The sequence below is a fragment of the Pristiophorus japonicus genome, chromosome 13 (assembly GCF_044704955.1).
Source record: "Pristiophorus japonicus isolate sPriJap1 chromosome 13, sPriJap1.hap1, whole genome shotgun sequence".
In the NCBI taxonomy this organism is placed as follows: domain Eukaryota; kingdom Metazoa; phylum Chordata; class Chondrichthyes; family Pristiophoridae; genus Pristiophorus; species Pristiophorus japonicus.
In genome coordinates, this window is record NC_091989.1 from 117909892 (window position 1) to 117931218 (window position 21327).

General features: G+C 45.0%; 1 protein-coding gene across 1 annotated transcript in view; it reads right to left on the reverse strand.

Annotated features, from left to right (window-relative positions):
- The window catches only part of LOC139278176 (BTB/POZ domain-containing protein KCTD19-like), a 69202-nt gene that overhangs the window by 24056 nt on the left and 23819 nt on the right, over window positions 1-21327 (reverse strand). Inside the window, exon 4 of the mRNA XM_070896829.1 lies at window positions 6563-6754. Within this exon, the coding sequence (XP_070752930.1) occupies window positions 6563-6754 (192 nt within the window). The remainder of the gene's footprint in view (window positions 1-6562; window positions 6755-21327) is intronic.

Consider the following 21327-nt stretch of genomic DNA (forward strand, 5'->3'; position numbering starts at 1 on the left):
GTTGACCACACCATCCTCCTCTCATGCCTTTTTCCTGCAGTCCAGCTCTATGGCACAGCCTTCACTTGGTTCCACTCATCTATCCAATTGTAGTCAGAGCATCTATACCAATGGCTTTTCTTCCCACCCGCATATCATCACCCCAGGAATCCCCCAAGGATCCATCCGGAGACCCTCTTTTTCTTCATTTTTATCCTGTACTTTCCACAGACATGTCAGCTTCTGTGCCATTGACACCCAGCTTTATCTCTGCACCACCTCGCTCAATCCCTCCACTGCCTCTGTGCTCAAAAACTGCTTGTCTGACATAGTCTTGGCTGATCTGAATCTTCCTCCAAATCAACATTAGGAAAACTGAAGCCATTCTTTTCAGCCCCTTGCACAAATGTTATACCCTCAGAACCAATTAGTTACATAGAATCATAGAATAGTTACAGCACAGAAGGAGGTCATTCGACCCATCGAGCCCGTGCCATCTCTCTGTAAGGGCAATTCAGCCAGTCCCACTCCTCCGCCCTTTCCCCGTAGATCTGCATTTTTTTTCCTTAAAGTACTTATCCAATTCCCTTTTGTAAGCCACGATTGAATCTGCCTCCAACACCCTTTCAGGCAGTGCATTCCAGATTCTAACCATTTGCTGCGTAAAACAGATTTTCCTTATGTTGCCTTTGGTTCTTCTGCTAATCACCTTAAATTTGTGTCCTCTGGTTCTCGACCCTTCCACCAATGGGAACACTTTCTCCCTATCTACTCTGTCTAGACCCCTCATGATTTTGAACAGCTCTATCAAAATTTCTCTTAACCTTCCTGCTCTAAAGCAAACAACTCCAGCTTCTCTAGTCTATACATGTAATTGAAATCCCTCATCCCTGGAACAATTAAAAAAAATATCTTCTGCACCCTTTCTAAGGCCTTCACTTCCTTCCTAAAGTCCAGTTAAGGCCGAACCAGTGTTTTAGAAAGGTTCATCATAACTTCTTTGCTCTATGCCTCTATTTATGAAGCCCAGGATCCCATATGTTTTTTTTAACCGCTTTCTCAACCTGCCCTGCCACCTTCAATTATTTGTGCACACATATCCCCAGATATCTCTGTTCATGCACCCCCCTTAGAATTGTACCCTTTAGTTTATATTGCCTCTCCTTGTTCTCCTTACCAAAATGTATCACATCACACTTTTCTGTGTTAAATTGCATCTGCCACGTGTCCACCCATTTAACCAGCCTGTCTATGTCCTCTTGAAGTCTATCACTATCCTCCTCACTGTTCACTATACTTCCAAGTTTTGTGTCACCTGCAAATTTTGAAATTTTGCCCTGTACACCCAAGTCTAAGTCATTAATATATATCAAGAAAAGCTATGGTCCTAGTACTGACTCCTGGGGAACACCACTGTATACCTTTCTCCAGTCCGAAAAACAACTGTTCACCACTACTCTCTCTTTCCTGTCACTTAACCAATTTTGTATCCGTGCTGCCAATGTCCCTTTTACTCCATGGACTTCAACTTTGCTAGCAAGCCTATTATGTGGCACTTTATCAAACACCTTTTGGAAGTCCCTGTATAACCACATCAACTGCATTGCCCACATCAACCCTCTCTGTTACCTCATCAAATAACTCATTATAGTTAGTTAAACATGATTTGCCTTTAATAAATTCATGTTGGATATCCTTAATTAATCCACACTTGTCCAAGTGACTGTTAATGTCCCTGATTATCATTTCTAAAAACTTCCCCACAACTGAGGTTAAATTGACTGGCCTGTAGTTGCTGGGTTTATCCTTACACCCTTTTCTGAACAAGGGTGTAACATTTGCAATTGCCCAGTCCTCTACCACCACCCCCGTATCTAAGGAGGATTGGAAGATTATAGTCAGTACCTCTGCAATTTCCACCTTTACTTCCCTCAGCATCCTAGAATGCATCCCATCCAGTCTTGGTGATTTACCTAATTTAAGTACAGCCAGCCTTTCTCGTACCTCCTCTTTATCCATTTTTTTTAACCCACCCAGTATCTCAACTACCTCCTCTTTCATTATGACTTTGGCAGCATCTTCTTCCTTGGTAAAGACAGATGCAAAGTACTCATTTAGTACCTCAGCCATGCCATCTGCCTCCATGCGCAGGTCTCCTTTTTGGTCCCTAATCACCCCACCCTTCCTCTTACTACCCGTTTACTATTTATATGCCTATAGCAGACTTTTGAATTCCCTTTTGAGTTTAGCTGCCAATCTATTCTCATATTCTCTCTTTGCTCCTCTTATTTCCTTCTTCACTTTCTCTCTGAACTTTCTATATTCAGCATGGTTCTCACTTGTATTATCAACCTGACATCTATCATACGCCCCCTTTTTCTGCTTCATCTTACTCTCTATCTCTCATCATCCAGAGGGCTTCGACGTTGGTTGCTCTACCTTTCCCCCTCGTGGAAAAGTACTTCAACTGTATCCATCTCATCTTTAAGGGCAGCTCATTGTTCGATTAGTTTTGCCTGCCAATCTTCGATTCCAATTTACCCGAGCCAGATCCCTTCTCAACCCACTGAAATTGGCCTTCCTCCAATTAAGTATTTTTACTCTCAATTGCTCCGTCTTTTTCCATAGCTAATCTAAACCTTATGTTACTATGATCACTGTTCCCTAAATGTTTCCCTACTGACTTGACCCCACTTGACCCATCTCATTCCCTAGAACCAGATCCATTAATGCCTCCTTCCTCATTGGACCGGAAACATGCTGATCAAGAAAGTTCTCCTTAACACAGTTACGAAATTCTTCCCCCTTTCTGCCCTTTACACTCATCATCATATTGAAGGGTGGAAGATGTCTGTGCATGAGTTCTTTTATCGTGGGCACCGGCTACCACATGGGCTTAGCTGAGCAAGGTCTTGGTCCAGTGGCAAGGAGGTCCAAGACAACTGGAGACGAGGCACTGCTTTATGAGCCTAATTGCCTACGGCGAGATATGGGCAGTAAGCTCGGTGCTGAGCAGAGCCTTTACACTATTACCATCCCAGTCTATATTAGGGTAGTTGAAGTCCCCCATTATCACTGTAGTTCTTGCACTTCTCTGTAATTTCCCTGCAAATTTGCTACTCTACATCCTTCCCGCTTGTTGGTGGCCTATAGAATATATCTAGTAGTATAATGACACCTCTATTGTTTCTTAACTCTAACCAAATAGATTCTGTCATTGACCCCTCCAGGACATCCTCTCTCTTCAGCACTGTAACATTCTCCTTAAACCAATTCTCCTTAATTTCCCTTCTCTGGGCACTTTTCCCGGGCTGAACTAGACTGCTCACAACCTCAGGATCTTGTCTGACCCTGAACCAAGCTTCCAACCCGATATCCTCTTCTTCACAAAGACAAACTACTTAAAACTCCTCTACCCATCTGCTGCTGAAATCCTCATGCTTGCCTTTGTCACCTGCAGACTCAATTATTCCCATGCTCTATCCTCCATAAGTGTCAGCTCATCCTAAACACTGCTGCCCATATGTTATGCCATACCAAGTCCACTCACCCATCACCCTCTTGCTCGCTGACTTACATTGGGCATCCCCATTGCCTCAAAATGTAAAATTCACATGCTTGAGTTTAAATACTTCCATGGTCTGCCCCTCCCTTTCTCTGTAATTTCTTGCAGATCTAAAACCCCCTCCTTAAGTCTCTATCCTTCTGATCCTGGCCTCTTCAGCAACACCTCCGCGCACACCCTCCCCCCCCTTCCGCCACCTCGCCTCAGCATTAGTGGTCATGCCTTTAGCCACTAAGGTCCCACTCCCTCAATTTATTTCTCTAATTCCTTCTGCTTTTCCACCCCTCTCCTCCAAGACCTTCCTTAAAACCCACCTCTTTGATCAAGTTTTTGGTAACCCCTCCAAAGAGCTTTCTTTGGCTGAGCATTTGTTTTTTTCCCGATGCCTTTATAAAATGGCATGGAATGTTGTTCTACATTAAAGGTGCAATAAAATGCAATTTTCTGTTAATCTGAGAGCTCCAAAGTTCTGAGCTAATCTCTCTGAATGGCCAACCCATTAGTCAAAGGTAAGAGCAAGTGGCTTAAAACAAAAAAAATCATAGTCAGTAGGGAATGATCCAAGTCCAAGATAAGGTCACATTTCACTTCTTCCTTTTTTATCTTTCTTAGAATTTGATAAATCAGAAGTGGAGGAGAAAAACAGTGTTGATGTAGGGTATTTACATACTCATAGCCCTGTTGGGAAGTTCTGGTGCAGAATTTGAAAATTCGAGAAGCAAACAGATTTCCAGATGTTAACATTTTTGCAAGATCTGAAGCAGCAAATATGTGTTGACAATGCAGTTGTAAAGACTGATTTCCATCTGCTGGAATTTGCTAAACTATTGCTTTGTATTCTTCTTAATGGTCTAATGTAGAATTTGTATTGGTAGCTTGCAGAGGACTAAGGATTTTGTGTTTTCTTATTTGTTCAAGTAAATCATAGTTAACACAATTACTAAGACCAAGAGCTGGATGAATACTACTAAAGAACTTTACTGTAGGGAAAACAACATTGGAGGCTAAACACTTAACAGATTAACTCTGGACGACTTTTTATTCATCGGCTCCTTTTAAATGCCTCAACAATTTCTGAGTTTCTAAAATTTAAATAAATAAAACATGTTTTATTCCAATGTTTTATTTCACTTCCAATGTAATTTTCAGCATGGTGTAAAATTTTACATCACAGCACGTTCTGTGCTTTTACAAAAGTTAGAATTCAAATAAATGACAGTTATAATGTTGTCTGGCAAGAGGAGAATGATATCACCCTTTATGAAGTATTTAAAAGTTGAATAATCCATATCTGATAACACTGAGGGCTCCATTTTCGTCACCAGTGAGCACTTTTTTTTGGCATCCGCTGATTTTTTTTGAGCAATCTTGATTTTGCAACTTGCCTCAAAGTTTGTACGTCGGCGGCAAATATCAGTGCCAGATTTTTTGTACACCAGATTTTTTGGCGCAGGTCTGGCTGAAAACTGATTTCCGTGCCATTTTTGGCCATTTAAGCGATTTTCCCCCAACACAGATTTCTTTTTAAGGACGGCGCAGATTGGCCTTAAGTATTGATCAGAAAAACCTATGTTAAGTTAAGGAAATTGACGCACAGGTCTGTATCGGAGCTGTTTCTTTGCAGTTTAGTGTTGTTCATAAAGATAGTTTATAGTTATCATGTTTAGTACGTTCCTTGCATCTCTTTACATTACAAATTACTTATTTGTTCTGGTGTTTGGCCCCGCTCCCACTTCAATCCCGGGCCGAAAGGACCCCGCTCCCGACCCCGCTGCAATCCTGGGCTGAAAGGATCCCGCTCCCGCCCCCGTTGCAATCCTGGGCCGAAAGGACCCCACTCCCAGCCCCGCTGCAACCCCGGGCCGATTGCCCCCCCCCCCCCCGCCGCTGCAACCCTAGGCCGAAGACACCCCCCGCTCCTGGCCCCGCTTCAATCTCGGACCAAAGGAGTCCCCTGCTCCCGGCCCTTCTGCAACCCCGGCCGAATGCCCCCCCCCCCCCCATCCCGCTTCAATCCCGGGCAACCCCCCCCGCCGCTGCAAGCTCTGGCTGTGGAACTTCAACTCGCAGGTAGGTGGAGCTTCAGCCCTCAGTGTGTCTCTCATTACCCTGGCAACCTCAGCTTTTGGCGTAGACTTGAAGCTCCACCCTCAGCGCCAAAATGAAATTTTACTTTGGCGCAAGTTCCAAATTCTTTTTCGGTGCAATCGGGCACAAAAAAATCGGCCGTTAATCCTCCTGGGTGTCAAAAATCGGCAGAGGAAAATTGAGCCCTGAATCCCTTAATTGGTTTTGTGTCTAAAAATGGATAGTTTGCCCAACTGTAATTGGGTAGGTATAATCAGGGCCCTGTAGACCCACAGCCTTAAACTTCAGTATAACCTGCCCATCAAGTTCAGAACCAGATATGATTGAATAAAACAAAAACAGTTTATTAAAACACCGAAGCAGGTCTTGTACCATGCTGGAATCGCACATAGACCTATTTTTGTTGTCTCCATTTTGCATACAGCTGCACAAAGCTTAAATCAAACAAATTTTGTATACAGCAACATCTTCAGGGAATCTACCTGTTCTCTATATCCTGTAATATACTTCTACCTGATGCAAGTAGTGAGACAGAAATTTGTTCATGATAAACTATGCTGACCAATTAAGCCATGGCCTAAGGAATGGCAGATGGTTGTAATGAGAATAAATGTAACATTAAGCTATGACGAAGACAAAACATAAACACATGTACACAAGATTAAGGTTTATATTTTGGAATGAGTCAATAAAGAGTGAGTTTGAGTAAAACGAATCCCACAAGGATACATCAACAAGTGTCTTTTACAAGAAGGACACCACTGATATTTTTCTTAAGCAACTGCTTCTTTTCTAAAGGAGGATGTTAATACTCAATTAACTCAGAATTTCAGTGACAGCTAATATTAAGTGAAAGAGATAATATTTACAAGTTGTCTATTTAAGTTTACAATGCAGTAGCAGTATAATCACAGATGATAATTAATCTACCTATATATCGGAAATTACTCCATCCAATTTCTATTAGGACAACTCTTTCACATAGCCACAGCAGATTATCATCATTGATTAAAGTAGGGTATTTCTTCACTAAGTCTAAAGGAAGAAAATACCAGTGCACCTCTTCTTCAGTATCCAACAGTGGTGTATCTATCATTCCTAACGGAGCTTTATCTGGTAATCCTAAAACAAAGCAAAAAATGATCTTAATTCTCTTGAACCAAAAAAGTATTACCATAATACATGCCAAAATATTTACAAACTTTAGAAGTCTTCAAACAGCTACTCTGTGGGCTTAGTAGTTGATTGTGCAACAGGAATGTGGTACTGAGCCACAGAGGCCAGGAAGGCCCCAGATTGGACCCCTTGTTGTGCTGAGTTTGTTGATCTCAGCTATTGATTTGCTTATTCCTTGGGCTAGACTTTCCATTTCACATCGCCCAAAACGGCCTTTCATCACCCATTTTGACAAAAAAGTGGAAATTCAGGCTGGATCATCGGCGAAAAATTATCCCCGACTTTCGGTTCACATCGCCGAGGTGATCGCCCGCACATCGCCCAGCTCAACTTTCGGCATATCGTCAGCACTTCGCCGGGCTGATAGCTCGCCGAGAACATCGCTGGAGAATAGTTGCTTTTTCCTGGCCTTCCTCACAGAACTTGGCACTACGGACGCCATTTTGAATGTTGGAGGAAGGGAGAAGGCTGCTAAAACCATTTAACATCCTTTTACTGATAGATCCACTCATTTATACTTATATTTATATTTAAATGTTGCATTAATGTTTTAACTGAACTTGACTTACGTTATTAAAAGACAATGCACAACAATTGTAAGATTCTACAAAATTTTATTATTAACAATTTCAATTTTAAACACCACCTCCGCCCCCCCCCCCCCCCACCCAGCCCCCACCTTGCTCCCCCCAACAGCAACAGTAACAAGAAGAAGAAGAAAAACATGAACAACAATAACACCCCCCTCCCTACCTGCGGCCATGTTTCCCTCCAGATCCTGGACCCCCCGTGTCCTAGCCCCACCCACCCATGTTGGTCCCCCAGTACCGAGACAACGCGGGCATGCAACAGGCAATGGCAAGACTTCTTGCCGTGGTGGGGGTGATGGTGGCACGGTCGATTGTTGGGGGGGGGGTTTGGAGGGGTAGATGAAGCACGGGCAGAGGCATCGTCTTCCAAGTCAGAAGGAAGTGCTTCCTCCTGACTCGCTTGTTTGCTGGGGGTTGTGCTTCGATCGATCACGGCACCTTCAGGTGCAGCGCCGAGCTCAGCCAGCAACACATATCACAAGGCATTGGTGGCGACGGTCTGTGCCCGCATCTCCTCCAGCATCTGCTGCATTGCCTCCGCTTGGGCAGCAGACACCTGGGAAAATTCCCGTGCGAACCGCTGGAGATGCTTGTGATTTATTGCGACCGTCTCCTCGCACAGGGAGATCAAGCCCTCGATCCGATTGTCCACTGCAGGCGAGTGCTGAGCTCGCTGACCCAATCTCCGTGGGGTCGGTGTACGCACTATAATGCGCCTCGACATTGCCGGCTACACGCCGCTTGGTCCCAGTGCCTCTTCAGTCGCAATAGCAACTTCCACGGTGGCCGCAGGTTCATCCCCCTCTGTGGTTTCTTCCATTTCTTCCTCCTCCTCTGGCTCGGTCGTATCCTCCTCCTCCTCCTGTGCAGCCTCCACTTGCGTCTCTGGTTGACCTTCAAAGCACAATTGAGCCTATTGAGTTTATTAGAACAGAAGGGTACACATTACCGACAAGACTTTACATATTAATGTATCATGTGGATTTAACTGCCCCAGAAAACCTGTTGCGGCTGCATCAGTCATAGATGGACACAGGAGCGCACAGAGAAGGGGACAGTTGGCCAGATGACCTTCCCCTGTTCTTATTGCTTATGTTCTTATGTTGTCAACCTGAGAGTAGCACAATGCATTCATGACATTACATCATCCGTACATTCCATTTTAATTAAATGATGTTACATTACTTTAAAACTGTTTCACACATTACTCACGAGACGCATGGGAAGGTCCCGCAACACCACAGGTGGTGGCCAAGCAACTGGTGGTCCCCACCAGCACTGCTGCATGCTACTCCAGCTCACTTAAAGTCTGCATGTAAGCAGGACCTCCTCCGGTGCACCTCCGTTGTGCCCTGTTGTTAGATATCTTCTTCTGCAAACGTGAAAAGAGCATGGCATAAGCTAATTGACTAGGTAGTTTCATGGAAAGACAACAGCTTCAAACGTTACATGCAAATGAGATCCACAATTGATGCATCGTTATAACAAAGACCAGCGTATTTTGGATCTACATATGTATATATGCGTATGTATGTAAGAATTTACAAAATGTAATTCAATCCAAGAGATTTATTATTACAGTTTTAATTACAATCTTCATCAATACAATATAAAATCTGTACTTACTCAAGCTGATGCCACAAGGCTGTTACAGCGCTTCCGGCACAGGTCGGGCCCCCTCGCCTCCTGGGACGCCGAGGAGATGACGTCCGCAATCTCGGACCACAGCTTCCTGTATGCCCGGGGTGGAGGTTTGCCCTTAGCACCCCTGGTAAGTTCTGCCCACCTGGAGTGGACCTCCTTGACGAGGGCCTCGTTGGCCTCGTCCGAAAACGGCTTTGCCCTTTTCCGACCCCCATCCATGCTCTCAGATGATGATGACATCTCTACAATTTATCCAAATCTTCAACTCTCCAATATCAAAAAACACGTTATCCAACTCTCCAATGGCAAACAACACTTTATCCAACTCTCCAAAGGCAAACAACACGTTATCCAACTCTCCAAAGGCAAAAAACACTTTATCCAACTCTCCAATGGCAAAAAACACGTTATCCAACTCTCCAAAGGCAAAAAATACTTTAGCCAACTCTCCAATGGCAAAAAACACTTTATCCAAATATCCAAGGGCAAAAAATTCCACAAAACTCCACAAATCTCCTCCCTCCAACAACTCTCTCCTTTATCTCTCCTCTCTCTCCCCAACGGCCTTCTGCGCATGTGTGGTTGACACCTGACCTGCTGAAACGTGCAAAATGCTGTCAACTGGAAAAAAAATTTAAATCGCATGTGCAGAAGGCGGTTGCTAGGGAAGCTTTTGCCTTCCACATCGCTGACAACTCGTTGGGCGAGCGTCACATCGCTGACCTTTTGCAACGCCCATTTAACATCGCTGGCCTACTGCCGAGTGGAAAATCGCCATCCAAAAAATGGGCGATGAGCCAGCGATCGGTAAGGCTGGAACATCGCCCATTTAGGGCGATAGACAGCAAAGTGGAAAGTCTAGCCCCTTGTATAACCAGCAAGATAATTCTAAACAGACTGAATGGCTCAATGAAGGTTCTACCAGCAAAATACAAAGTTGATAGGATACCAATGGATCGTAATTTACAGCCCCTACGGGCTCGTACAAGGTGCGGACGCGCCCATAAGGGCAGCGCAAGTTCCGGGTTTTCGTAAGCAAAGCGCATGCGCTTAACTTGCAATCTGTCAAGAATCCTGACAGATCCAATGCATCCCAGAGAAAAGGGCATTCATGGGCAGAGAATTGGGCTATTTGCCCAATTTCTGTCCTGCGAATGGCCATGAAATTATTACACCTGGTTTTACCAGTGTAAGAGTTTAAAAGATATATAAAAATAAAACATTATCATTTATACATTAAAAAACCTGTATAATAGAGTAAGTTTATTTTTAGTCCCTTTACAACATGTACATTTATTTTTCAAAAAATTAAATCTTTGTTTTAAATATTAAATTAAATGCCATTTTAATTAATTTTAAATATGTATTTTATTTATTTATTTGAAGTGTAGATTTTTGGGGGTATTCCCATTCATACTTATGAGGTTTCTATACATACGAAATGCCCATAAGCATGAATGGAGAATTCCCTTCTTTTATTGGTTGGATTAGCTCACATGATCCTAGGGGCGCTAGCGAACCACGTGCACCCGAGATATGTGAGACTCTACCCGCAGAGGCCCAGGACCGCGAATCTCTGTACTTCCCGCACCACCAGGTACGCGGGCATTTTATTTGCGGATCGGAGGCATTTCCCCGACACCGACCTCAAATTCAGGGCCATTGTGACTTACTAATATTTTAAAGTTTAGTCAGAACTGAAGAGTGGCCATTAGAAGTGGTTTTATTTGACATGTTATGGTAGAGGTCAACATGGCGCAATTGTGATCTTCTACTTATGTGGTCTTATGCAATGACATTTTTTCCATGTTAAAGCAACTATGTTTGAAGTGAAGTGAAAAAACAGAGATGTTAACAGTATTACATTGGAAGTTGAGGTGTTAATTGCTAGAAAGTGCAGCCTTCTCTGTTTATTTCCTTCTAGACTGGGTTTCACATCTAATAATGATTTTTTAATTAAACTATGTGCATCATTAGCTATCAATCCATATATATATATATAGAACATAGAAAAATAGGTGCAGGAGTAGGCCATTCGGCCCTTCGAGACTGCACCACCATTCATAAGAACATAATAATTAGGAACAGGAGTAGGCCATCTAGCCCCTCGAGCCTGCTCCGCCATTCAACAAGATCATGGCTGATCATTCACCTCAGTACCCCTTTCCTGCTTTCTCTCCATACCCCTTGATCCCTTTAGCCGTAAGGGCCATATCTAACTCCCTCTTGAATATATTCAATCAACTGGCATCAACAACTCTCTGCGGTAGAGAATTCCACAGATTAACAACTCTCTGAGTGAAGAAGTTTCTCCTCATCTAAGTCCTAAATGGCTTACCCCTTATCCTTAGATTGTGTACCCTGGTTCTGGACTTCCCCAACATCGGGAACATTCTTCCTGCATCTAACCTGTCCAGTCCCGTCAGAATTTTATATGTTTCTATGAGATCCCCACTCATCCTTCTAAACTCCAGTGAATACAGGCCCAGACGATCCAGTCTCTCCTCATATGTCAGTCCTGCCATCCCAGGAATCAGTCTGGTGAACCTTCGCTGCACTCCTTCAATAGCAAGAATGTCCTTCCTCAGGTTAGGAGACCAAAACTGAACACAATATTCCAGGTGAGGCCTCATCAAGGCCCTGCACAGCTGCAGTAAGACCTCCCTGCTCCTATACTCAAATCCCCTAGCTATGAAGGCCAACATACCATTTGCCTTCTTCACCGCCTGCTGTAGCTGCATGCCAACTTTCAATGACTGATGAACCATGACACCCAGGTCTCGTTGCACCTCCCCTTTTCCTAATCTGCTGCCATTCAGATATTGTTCTGCCTTCGTGTTTTTGCCACCAAAGTGGATAACCTCACATTTATCCACATTATACTGCATCTGCCATGCATTTGCCCACTCACCTAACCTGTCCATGTCACCCTGCAGCCTCTTAACGTCCCCCTCACAGCTCACACCGCTACCCAGTTTAGTGTCATCTGCAAATTTGGAGATATTACACTCAATTCCTTTATCCAAATCATTGATGTATATTGTAAATAGCTGGGGTCCCAGCACTGAGCCCTGCGGCAACCCACTAGTCACTGCCTGCCATTCTGAAAAGGACCCGTTTATCCCAACTCTCTGCTTTCTGTCTGCCAACCAGTTCTCTATCCATGTCAATACATTACCTCCAATACCATGTGCTTTAATTTTGCACACCAATCTCTTGTGGGACCTTGTCAAAAGCCTTTTGAAAGTCCAAATACACCACACCCACTGGTTCTCCCGTGTCCACTCTACTAGTTACATCCTCAAAAAATTCTAGAAGATTTGTCAAGCATGATTACCCTTTCATAAATCCATGCTGACTTGGACCGATCCTATCACTGCTTTCCAAATGCGCTGCTATTTCATTTTTAATAACTGATTCCCACATTTTCCCCACTACTGATGTCAGGCTAACCGGTCTATAATTACCCGTTTTCTTTCTCCCTCCTTTTTTAAACAGTGGTGTTACATTAGCTACCCTCCAGTCCATAGGAACTGATCTAGAGTCGATAGACTGTTGGAAAATGATCACCAATGCATCCACTATTTCTAGGGCCACTTCCTTAAGTACTCTGGGATGCAGACTATCAGGCCCTGGGGATTTATCGGCCTTCAATCCCATCAATTTCCCTAACACAATTTCCCGCCTAATAAGGATATCCTTCAGTTCCTCCTGCTCACTAGATCCTCGGTCCCCTAGTATTTCCGGAAGGTTATCTATGTCTTCTTTCGTGAAGACAGAACCAAAGTATTTGTCCAAATGGACTGCCATTTCTTTGTTCCCCATTATAAATTCACCTGAATCCAACTGCAAGGGACCTATGTTTGTCTTCACTAATCTTTTTCTCTTCACATATTTATAGAAGCTTTTGCAGTCAGTTTTTATGTTCCCAGCAAGCTTCCTCTCATACTCTATTTCCCCCCCCCCCCCCTGATTAAACCCTTTGTCCTCCTCTGCTGAATTCTAAATTTCTCCCAGTCCTCAGGTTTGCTGCCTTTTTGGCCAATTTATATGCCTCTTCCTTGGATTTAACACTATCCTTAATTTCCCTTGTTGGCCAGGGTTGAGCCACCTTCCCCGTTTTATTTTTACTCCAGACAGGGATGTACAGTTGTTGAAGTTCATCCATGTGATCTTTAAATGTTTGCCATTGCCTATCCACCATCAACCCTTTAAGTATCATTCGCCAGTCTATTCTAGCCAATTCACGTCTCATACCATCGAAGTTACCTTTCCTTAAGTTCAGGACCCTAGTCTCTCAATTAACTGTGTCACTCTCCATCTTAATAAAGAATTCTACCATATTATGGTCACTCTTCCCCAAGGGGTCTCGCACAACTAGATTGCTAATTAGTCGTTTCTCATTACACATCACCCAGTCTAGGATGGCCAGCCCTCTAGTTGGTTCCTCGACATAGTGGTCTGGAAAACCATCCCTAATACACTCCAGGAAATCCTCCTCCACCGTATTGCTACCAGTTTGGTTAGCCCAATCTATATGTAGATTAAAGTTGCCCATGATAACTGCTGTACCTTTATTGCACGCATCCCTAATTTCTTGTTTGATGCTGTCCTCAACCTCACTACTATTGTTTGGTGGTCTGTACACAACTCCCACTAGCGTTTTCTGCCCTTTGGTATTCCGCAGCTCCACCCATACAGATTCCACATCATCCAAGCTAATGTCCTTCCTTACTATTGCGTTAATTTCCTCTTTAACCAACAACGCTACCCCACCTCCTTTTCCTTTCTGTCTATCCTTCTTGAATGTTGAATACCCCTGGATGTTGAGTTCCCAGCCTTGGTCACCCTGGAGCCATGTCTTCGTGATGCCAATTATATCATATTCGTTAATTGCTGCCTGCGCAGTTAATTCATCCACCTTATTACGAATACTACACACATTGAGATCCTTCAGGCTTGTCTTTTTAACGCACTTTGCCTCTTTAGAATGTTGCTGTAATGTGGCCCTTTTTGATTTTTGCCTTGGGTTTCTCTGCCCTCCAGTTTTATTTTTACTTTTCTTCTTTGTATCTTTTGCTTCTGCCCCCATTCTACTTCCCTCTGTCTCCCTGCCTAGGTTCCCATCCCCCTGCCATATTAGTTTAACCCCTCCACAACAGCACTAATAAACACCTCCCCTAGGAGATTGGTTCTGGTCCTGCCCAGGTGCAGACCGTCCGGTTTGTACTGGTCCCACTTCCCCCAGAACCGGTTCCAATGTCCCAGTAATTTGAATCCCTCCCTTCTGCACAACTCCTCAAGCCACGTATTCATCTGAGCTATCCTGCGATTCCTACTCTGACTAGCACGTGGCAGTGGTAACAATCCTGAGATTACTACCTTTGAGGTCCTACTTAATTTAACTCCTAGCTCCCTAAAGTCAGCTTGTAGGACCTCATCCCGTTTTTTTTTTACCTATATCGTTGGTACCGATATGCACCACGACAACTGGCTGTTCACCCACCCTCTCCAAAATGCCCTGCATCCGCTCTGAGACATCCTTGACCCTTGCACCAAGGAGGCAACATACCATCCTGGAGTCTCGATTGTGGCCACAGAAATGTCTATCTATTCCCCTTACAATAGAATCCCCTACCACTATAGCTCTCCCACTCTTTATCCTGCCCTCCTGAGCAGCAGAGCCACCCACGGTGCCATGAACTTGGCTGCTGCTGCACTCCCCTGATGAGTCATCCACCCCCAACAGCACTCAAGGCGGGGGATGACTGCAGGGGACCCCTGCACTACCTTCCTTCCACTGCTCTTCCTATTGGTCACCCATTCACTATCTGCCTGGGTAACCTTTACCTACGATGTGGCCAACTCACGAAACGTGCTATTCACGATATCCTCAGCATCACGCATGCTCCAGAGTGAATCCACCCGCAGCTCAAGTGACACAATGCGGTCTGTCAGGTGCTGCAGCAGGACACACTTCCGGCACATGTAGTCGTCAGGGACACTGGAAACGTCCCTGAGTACCAACATAGCACAGGAAGAGCATGACAAGGGTCTGGGCTCTCCTGCCATGACTTAACTCTTAGACTAACTTAATTTGGCAACAATGATAAAGGTTACCTGCTGATAAAGGAAAAGAAAAAGAAAAAGAAAACTACTTAACAATCACCAGCCAATCACTTACCCCCTTGGCTGTGATGTCACCCTTCGATTTCTTTCTATTTCTTTTTTGCCTTCTCACCCTGCTGCAGCTGCACCAGTTGGCCTTTTATAGGCCTCCCCACGCTGCCGTTCCGCCTCCTTGATCTCCCGCTGGCCTCTGGACGACGTTGGGCCTTTTATAGGTCTCCCCATGCTGCCGTTCCGCCTCCTCGATCTCCCGCTGGCCTCCGGGTGACGTATATATTCATATTTCAAATAAGCAATTCTAGTCATCAAAGTAGCCTTAACTTAATTAGTTTCTGAATACAGGCATTTGCCATTCTCCCATAGATCAATGTGGTCCTGCAGTTTGAACTCTAGTGAAGGAGTACAGCTTCCACTTGAATTCTAAATATCAAAAAAATAAAGACAGAATTCTCAGTTTCTGTCAATACTATATCCTGATTTTTTTCCCCGTCAATGTTCTAGAGAATACCCCTGTAATTACATAGAATTACATAAAAAACTACAGCACAGGAGCAGGCCATTCAGCCCAAATGATCTATTCATAATTTTAAAGTGTATGCTCCACACAAGCCTCCATCCACCCTCTCAGCATAACCTTCTGTTGTATATGGAGAAAGAGTCAGACTGAACACTGTGAGCTCAAAGTAAAGTGTGACCTCAGTCTTTTATTGCAGGTCTCCAGAGTGCCTCTCCAACCTGTGAAGCCTCCTTAAATACCTGTGCTCCCAAGGGATTATGGGATCCCTTGGGACTGCAGGGGATGAGCCCTCTAGTGGCTGTAGAGAGTAAATACAAGTACACATATATAACAACACTTCCCCCCCCCCCCCACCAAAAGTCAATAGTGTAACTATTTACAATGTGAGTCGATCTGGGGCCCTTCTTGCCCTGGTTGATTGTCTCGGTGTGAAAGCTGGTGTTGTTAAACCATTTGTTGGGCCCTCGCTGGGCTGATGTGCAGCTGGCCTTGCTGGGCTGCCTGGTGTGTTGGGCCCTGCAGGGCTGCTGTGGATGATGGGTTCTGCTTTGTGGTCAACTGTGGTGCCGGTTGCCACTGGTGTGTATGTTGGGTCAAAAAAGGTAGGGTCCAAGGTGGGTTGCTCAGGATAGTCCGTGAATCTGAGTTTGATTTGGTCCAAGTGTTTCCGGTGAATGAGTCCATTTGAAAGTTTGACACGAAACACCCTGCTCCCTTCTTTGGACACAACAGTGCCGGGAAGCCACTTGGGACCTTGTCCATAATTTAATACAAATACAGGATCATTGATTTCAATCTCGCGTGACACATTTGCTCTATCATGGTATGCACTTTGTTGAAGCCGCCTGCTCTCTACCTGTTCATGTAGATCAGGGTGAACTAATGAGAGCCTTTCCTTAAGTGCTCTTTTCATGAGCAGTTCAGCAGGTGGGATCCCAGTGAGTGAGTGGGGCCTCGTGCGGTAGACAAGTAGGACTTGAGTTAGGCGAGTCTGCAGTGAGCCTTCAGTTACCCTCTTTAAGCCTTGCTTGATGGTTTGCACTGCTCTCTCTGCCTGACCATTGGACGCTGCTTTAAACGGGGCAGATGTGACATGTTTGATCCCGTTACGGGTCATGAATTTTTTGAACTCCGCACTGGTAAAACATGGCCTGTTGTCGATAGACATTGGGTAAGCCGTGTGTGGCAAACATGGCCCGCAGGCTTTCAGTGGTGGCAGCGGCTGTGCTGGCCAACATTATCTCACATTCAATCCACTTGGAGTACGCGTCTACAACAACAAGGAACATTTTACCCAAGAACAGGCCTGCATAGTCGACGTGTACCCTAGACCACGGTCTGGAGGGCCAAGACCATAAACTTAGCGGCGCCTCCCTGGGTACATTGTTTAACTGCGAGCATGTATTACATCTGTGAATACAGGACTCTAAGTCCGCATCGATACCGGGCCACCACACGTGGGATCTGGCTATCGCTTTCATCATTACGATGCCTGGGTGGGTACTGTGGAGGTCATTGATGAAGGTGTCTCTGCCCTTCTTGGGGACCACTACTCGACTGCCCCACAGAAGGTAGTCTGCCTGTATAGACATTTCACCTTTGCGCCGCTGGAACGGCTTTATCTCTTCCTGCATTTCCACTGGGACGCTGGACCAGCTCCCGTGAAGCACACAGCTTTTGACTAGAGATAATAAGGGATCCTGGCTTGTCCAGGTTTTGATCTGCCGGGCAGTGACAGGTGATTGCTCACTCTCAAATGCTTCCATAACCATGGCTAGATCTGCGGGTGGCGCCAGTTCCACCCCCGTGGTGGGCAATGGCAGCCTACTGAGAGCATCGGCGCAGTTTTCTGTGCCTGGCCTGTGGCGGATGGCGTAGTTGGAAGCGGACAACGTGAGCGCCCTAATCTGGAAGTGGGCCGATGCATTGGTATTTATCATTTTACTCTCAGAAAACAGGGATATAAGTGGCTTATGGTCAGTTTCCAATTTGAATTTTAGCCCCAACAGGTATTGATGCATTTTCTTTACCCCATAGACACAAGCTAATGCTTCTTTTTCAATCATGCTGTAGGCTCTCTCAGCCTTAGACAGACTCCTGGATGCATAAGCAACCGTTTGCAGTTTCCCTTGCTTGTTTCAATACCCGGCGCTATATGACAACACATCACATGCTAGTACCAAACGCTTACATGGATCATATAACACAAGCAATTTGTTTGAGCATAACAATTTTCTCACTTTTACAAAGGCATTTTCTTGGCTTTTGCCCCTAACCCATTCGCCCCCTTTTCGTAGTAAGACATGCAGTGGTTCTAGCAGTGTGCTGAGACCCAGTAAGAAGTTACCAAAGTAGTTCAAGAGTCCCAGAAACGACCGCAGCTCCGTCATGTTCTGTGGCCTCGGTGCGTTCTCAATTGACTCCGTCTTCGCGTTGGTGGGCCTGATGCCGTCCGCCGCAATCCTCCTTCCCAAGAACTCCACTTTAGGCTCCAGGAAAACGCACTTCTAGCATTTTAACCTGAGCCCCACGTGGTTGAGTCGACTAAGAACCTCCTCCAGGTTCTGCAAGTGCTCGACTGTGTTCCGCCCTGTGACCAAGATGTTGTGCTGGAAGACTACGGTGTGCGGGACCGACTTCAGTAAACTTTCCATCTTTCTCTGGAATATCGCCGCCAGTGATCAGATTCCAAACGGGCATCTGTTATAAACAAAAAGACCTGTGAGGCCCTTCGATGATTCCTCCAGTTCCTGCATTATGTAGGCTGAAGTTAGATCCAGCTTCGTGAACGTCTTTCCTCCCGCCAGCGTTACAAAGAGGTTGTCGGCTTTTGGTGGTGGGTATTGGTGCTGCAGGGAGAAACGATTGGTAGTTACTGTGTAATCGCCACAGATTCTGATGGTGCCATCTCCCTTGAAGGCTGGGACAATAGGACTGGTCCACTCGCTGAACTCGATCGGTGAAATGATGCCCTCTCTTTGCAGCCGGTCTAGCTCGATCGCTACCCTTTCTCTCATCATGTACGGTACTGCTCTCGCCTTGTGATGGATGGGTCGCGCCCCCAGAATTAAGTGGATCTGCACTTTTGCTCCTTGGAATTTCCTGATACCTGGTTCGAACAGCGAAGGAAATTTGTTTAAGACCTGGGCACACGAAGTGTCACCAGGGGGCGATAGCGCTCGGACGTCATCCCAGTTCCGGCGTATCTTTCCTAGCCAGCTCCTGCCGAGCAGCGTGTGACCATCGCCCGATACCACCCAGAGTGGTAGCTTGTGCACCGCTCCATCGTAGGAGACCTTTACGGTAGCACTGCCGATTACGGGAATCAGTTATTTTGTGTAAGTTCTTAGTTTCGTGTGAACTGGAGTTAAGACTGGCCTTGAGGTCATGTTGCACCACAACCGTTCGAAAGTACTTTTGCCCATGATGGACTGGCTTGCACCCATGTTCAGCTCCATTGACAATGGGAGTTCATTTAGTTCAACATTCAGCATTATCGGGGGACAATTCGTGGTGAATATGTGCACCCCATGTGCCTCTGCCTCTTCGATCCGAGGCTCTGGTTCGTCGTGATCCTCCGTGGATCTGTCCTCCTCTGCAACATGGTGGTTTGCAGGTTTAACAGGCTTTGCAGCTTGCCTGCACACACGTTGGAGGTGTCCCATTGTTCCACAGCCCTTGCAAATGTACTCTTTGAATCAGCATGAATGGAAACGATGATCACCCCCGCAGCGCCAACAAGGTGTTAATGGCCTTGCATTCATCACCCTTGATGGTGGACTCTGAGTCATCTGTGGACGTGCAGCCCCCTCTACGTTACGATTCGAAAATAACATCATTTTGTTCACAGTACTTGTAGCAGCACTTGTGTGCTGAGAGATTTGCTTCGTATTGTCACTGGTGGCAATGAAAGCCTGGGCTATCGCTATGGCCTTACTCAAGGTTGGGGTTTCTACAGTCAAAAGTTTGCGAAATATGGTTTTGTGGCCAATGCCAAGTACGAAAAAGTCTCTGAGCATGTGCTCCAAATGTCCTTCAAATTCGCAATGTCCTGCAAGGCATCTTAGCTCAGCGACATAACTCGCCACTTCCTGGCCTTCAGAACTTTTGTAGGTGTAGAACCGGTACCTCGCCATCAGAACGCTTTCCTTCGGGTTCAAATGCTCTCGGACCAGTGTGCGTCGTATGATTTCTCCATGGGTTTCGCTGGAGTGAGCAGATTCTTCATGAGGCCATACGTTGGTGCCCCACAGACAGTGAGGAGGATCGCCCTTCGTTTGGCAGCGCTCTCTTCCCCATCTAGCTCGTTGACCACAAAGTATTGGTCGAGTCGCTCCATAAAAGTTTCCCAATCATCTCCCTCCGAAAATTTCTTCAGGATGATCACTGTTCTCTGCATCTTTGGGTTCGCTATCTGGGTCTCGTCGCCAGTTGTTGTGTATGGAGAAAGAGTCAGACTGAACACCGTGAGCTCAAAGTGTGACCTTAGTCTTTTATTGCCGATCTCCAGAATGCCTCTCAAACCTGTGAAGCCTTCTTAAATACCTGTACTCCCAAGGGATTATGGGATCCCTTGGGACTCCAGGGGATGAGTCCTCTGGTGGCTGTAGAGAGTAAATACAAGTCCACATATATAACACCTTCTATTTCTTTCTCCCTCATATACTTAGCTAGCTTCTCCTTAAATGCATCTATCTTTGCCTCAACTATTTCATGTCGTATCAAGTTCCGTATTCTAACCACTATCTAGGTAAAGAAGGTTTTCCTAAATTGGATTTATAAGTGACTGTCTTATATTTATGACCCCTAGCTTTGGATTCCTTACAAGCAAAAACATTTTCTCTCCATCTACCCTTTCAAACCCTTTCATAATCTTAAAGACCGCTTAGGTCACCCCTTTTCTAGAGAAAAGAGCCTCAGCCTGTTCAATCTTTCCTGATAGTTACAACCTCAGTTTTGGTATCATACTTGTAAATCTTTTTTTCACGTTCCAGTGCCTCTATATCCTTTTTGTAATGCGGAGACCAGAACTGTGCAAGTACTCCAATAATAAAATGAGGGGAAAAACAAACGCAAAGCAGTACTAAGGTATATACATTCTAAACACACAGATCTTCCAACTCACCTGCATTGTTCAAATGATGCCCACATTTCCAAGTAATCAATATTGTGCATACCATCATCAGTTACCCACAAGGTTCAGAATCATGGTAATGGGTGACAGATACGAGTATGTGTGCCTGTGATTGTTCAGGGAATGCAGTTATAACTAATAAAATGTGGGAAAGATGAAAGTTCTGCTCACATGCCATAATAGAGTGTTATAAGTTTCTTTGGAAAAATAAATGTCACCTTGGCAGCACTCTCGCCTCGGGTTCAAGTTTCATTTTAGGATTTGACCAAATAATGGAAGATAACACCAGTGTATGAGATAGTACTTCATTGTCAGAGATGCTGTCCTTCAGATGAGACGTTTAACTAAGGACCCATCTCTATCTTCAGGTAGACATGAAAGATGCAATGAGAAGAGCAGGAGTTTTCATGGCCAATATTTTTCTCTCAATCAACAGTGCCAAAAACAGATTATTAATTTCGAACCTTGTCCACCTACATAACAGTGACTGCACTTAAAAAGTAAT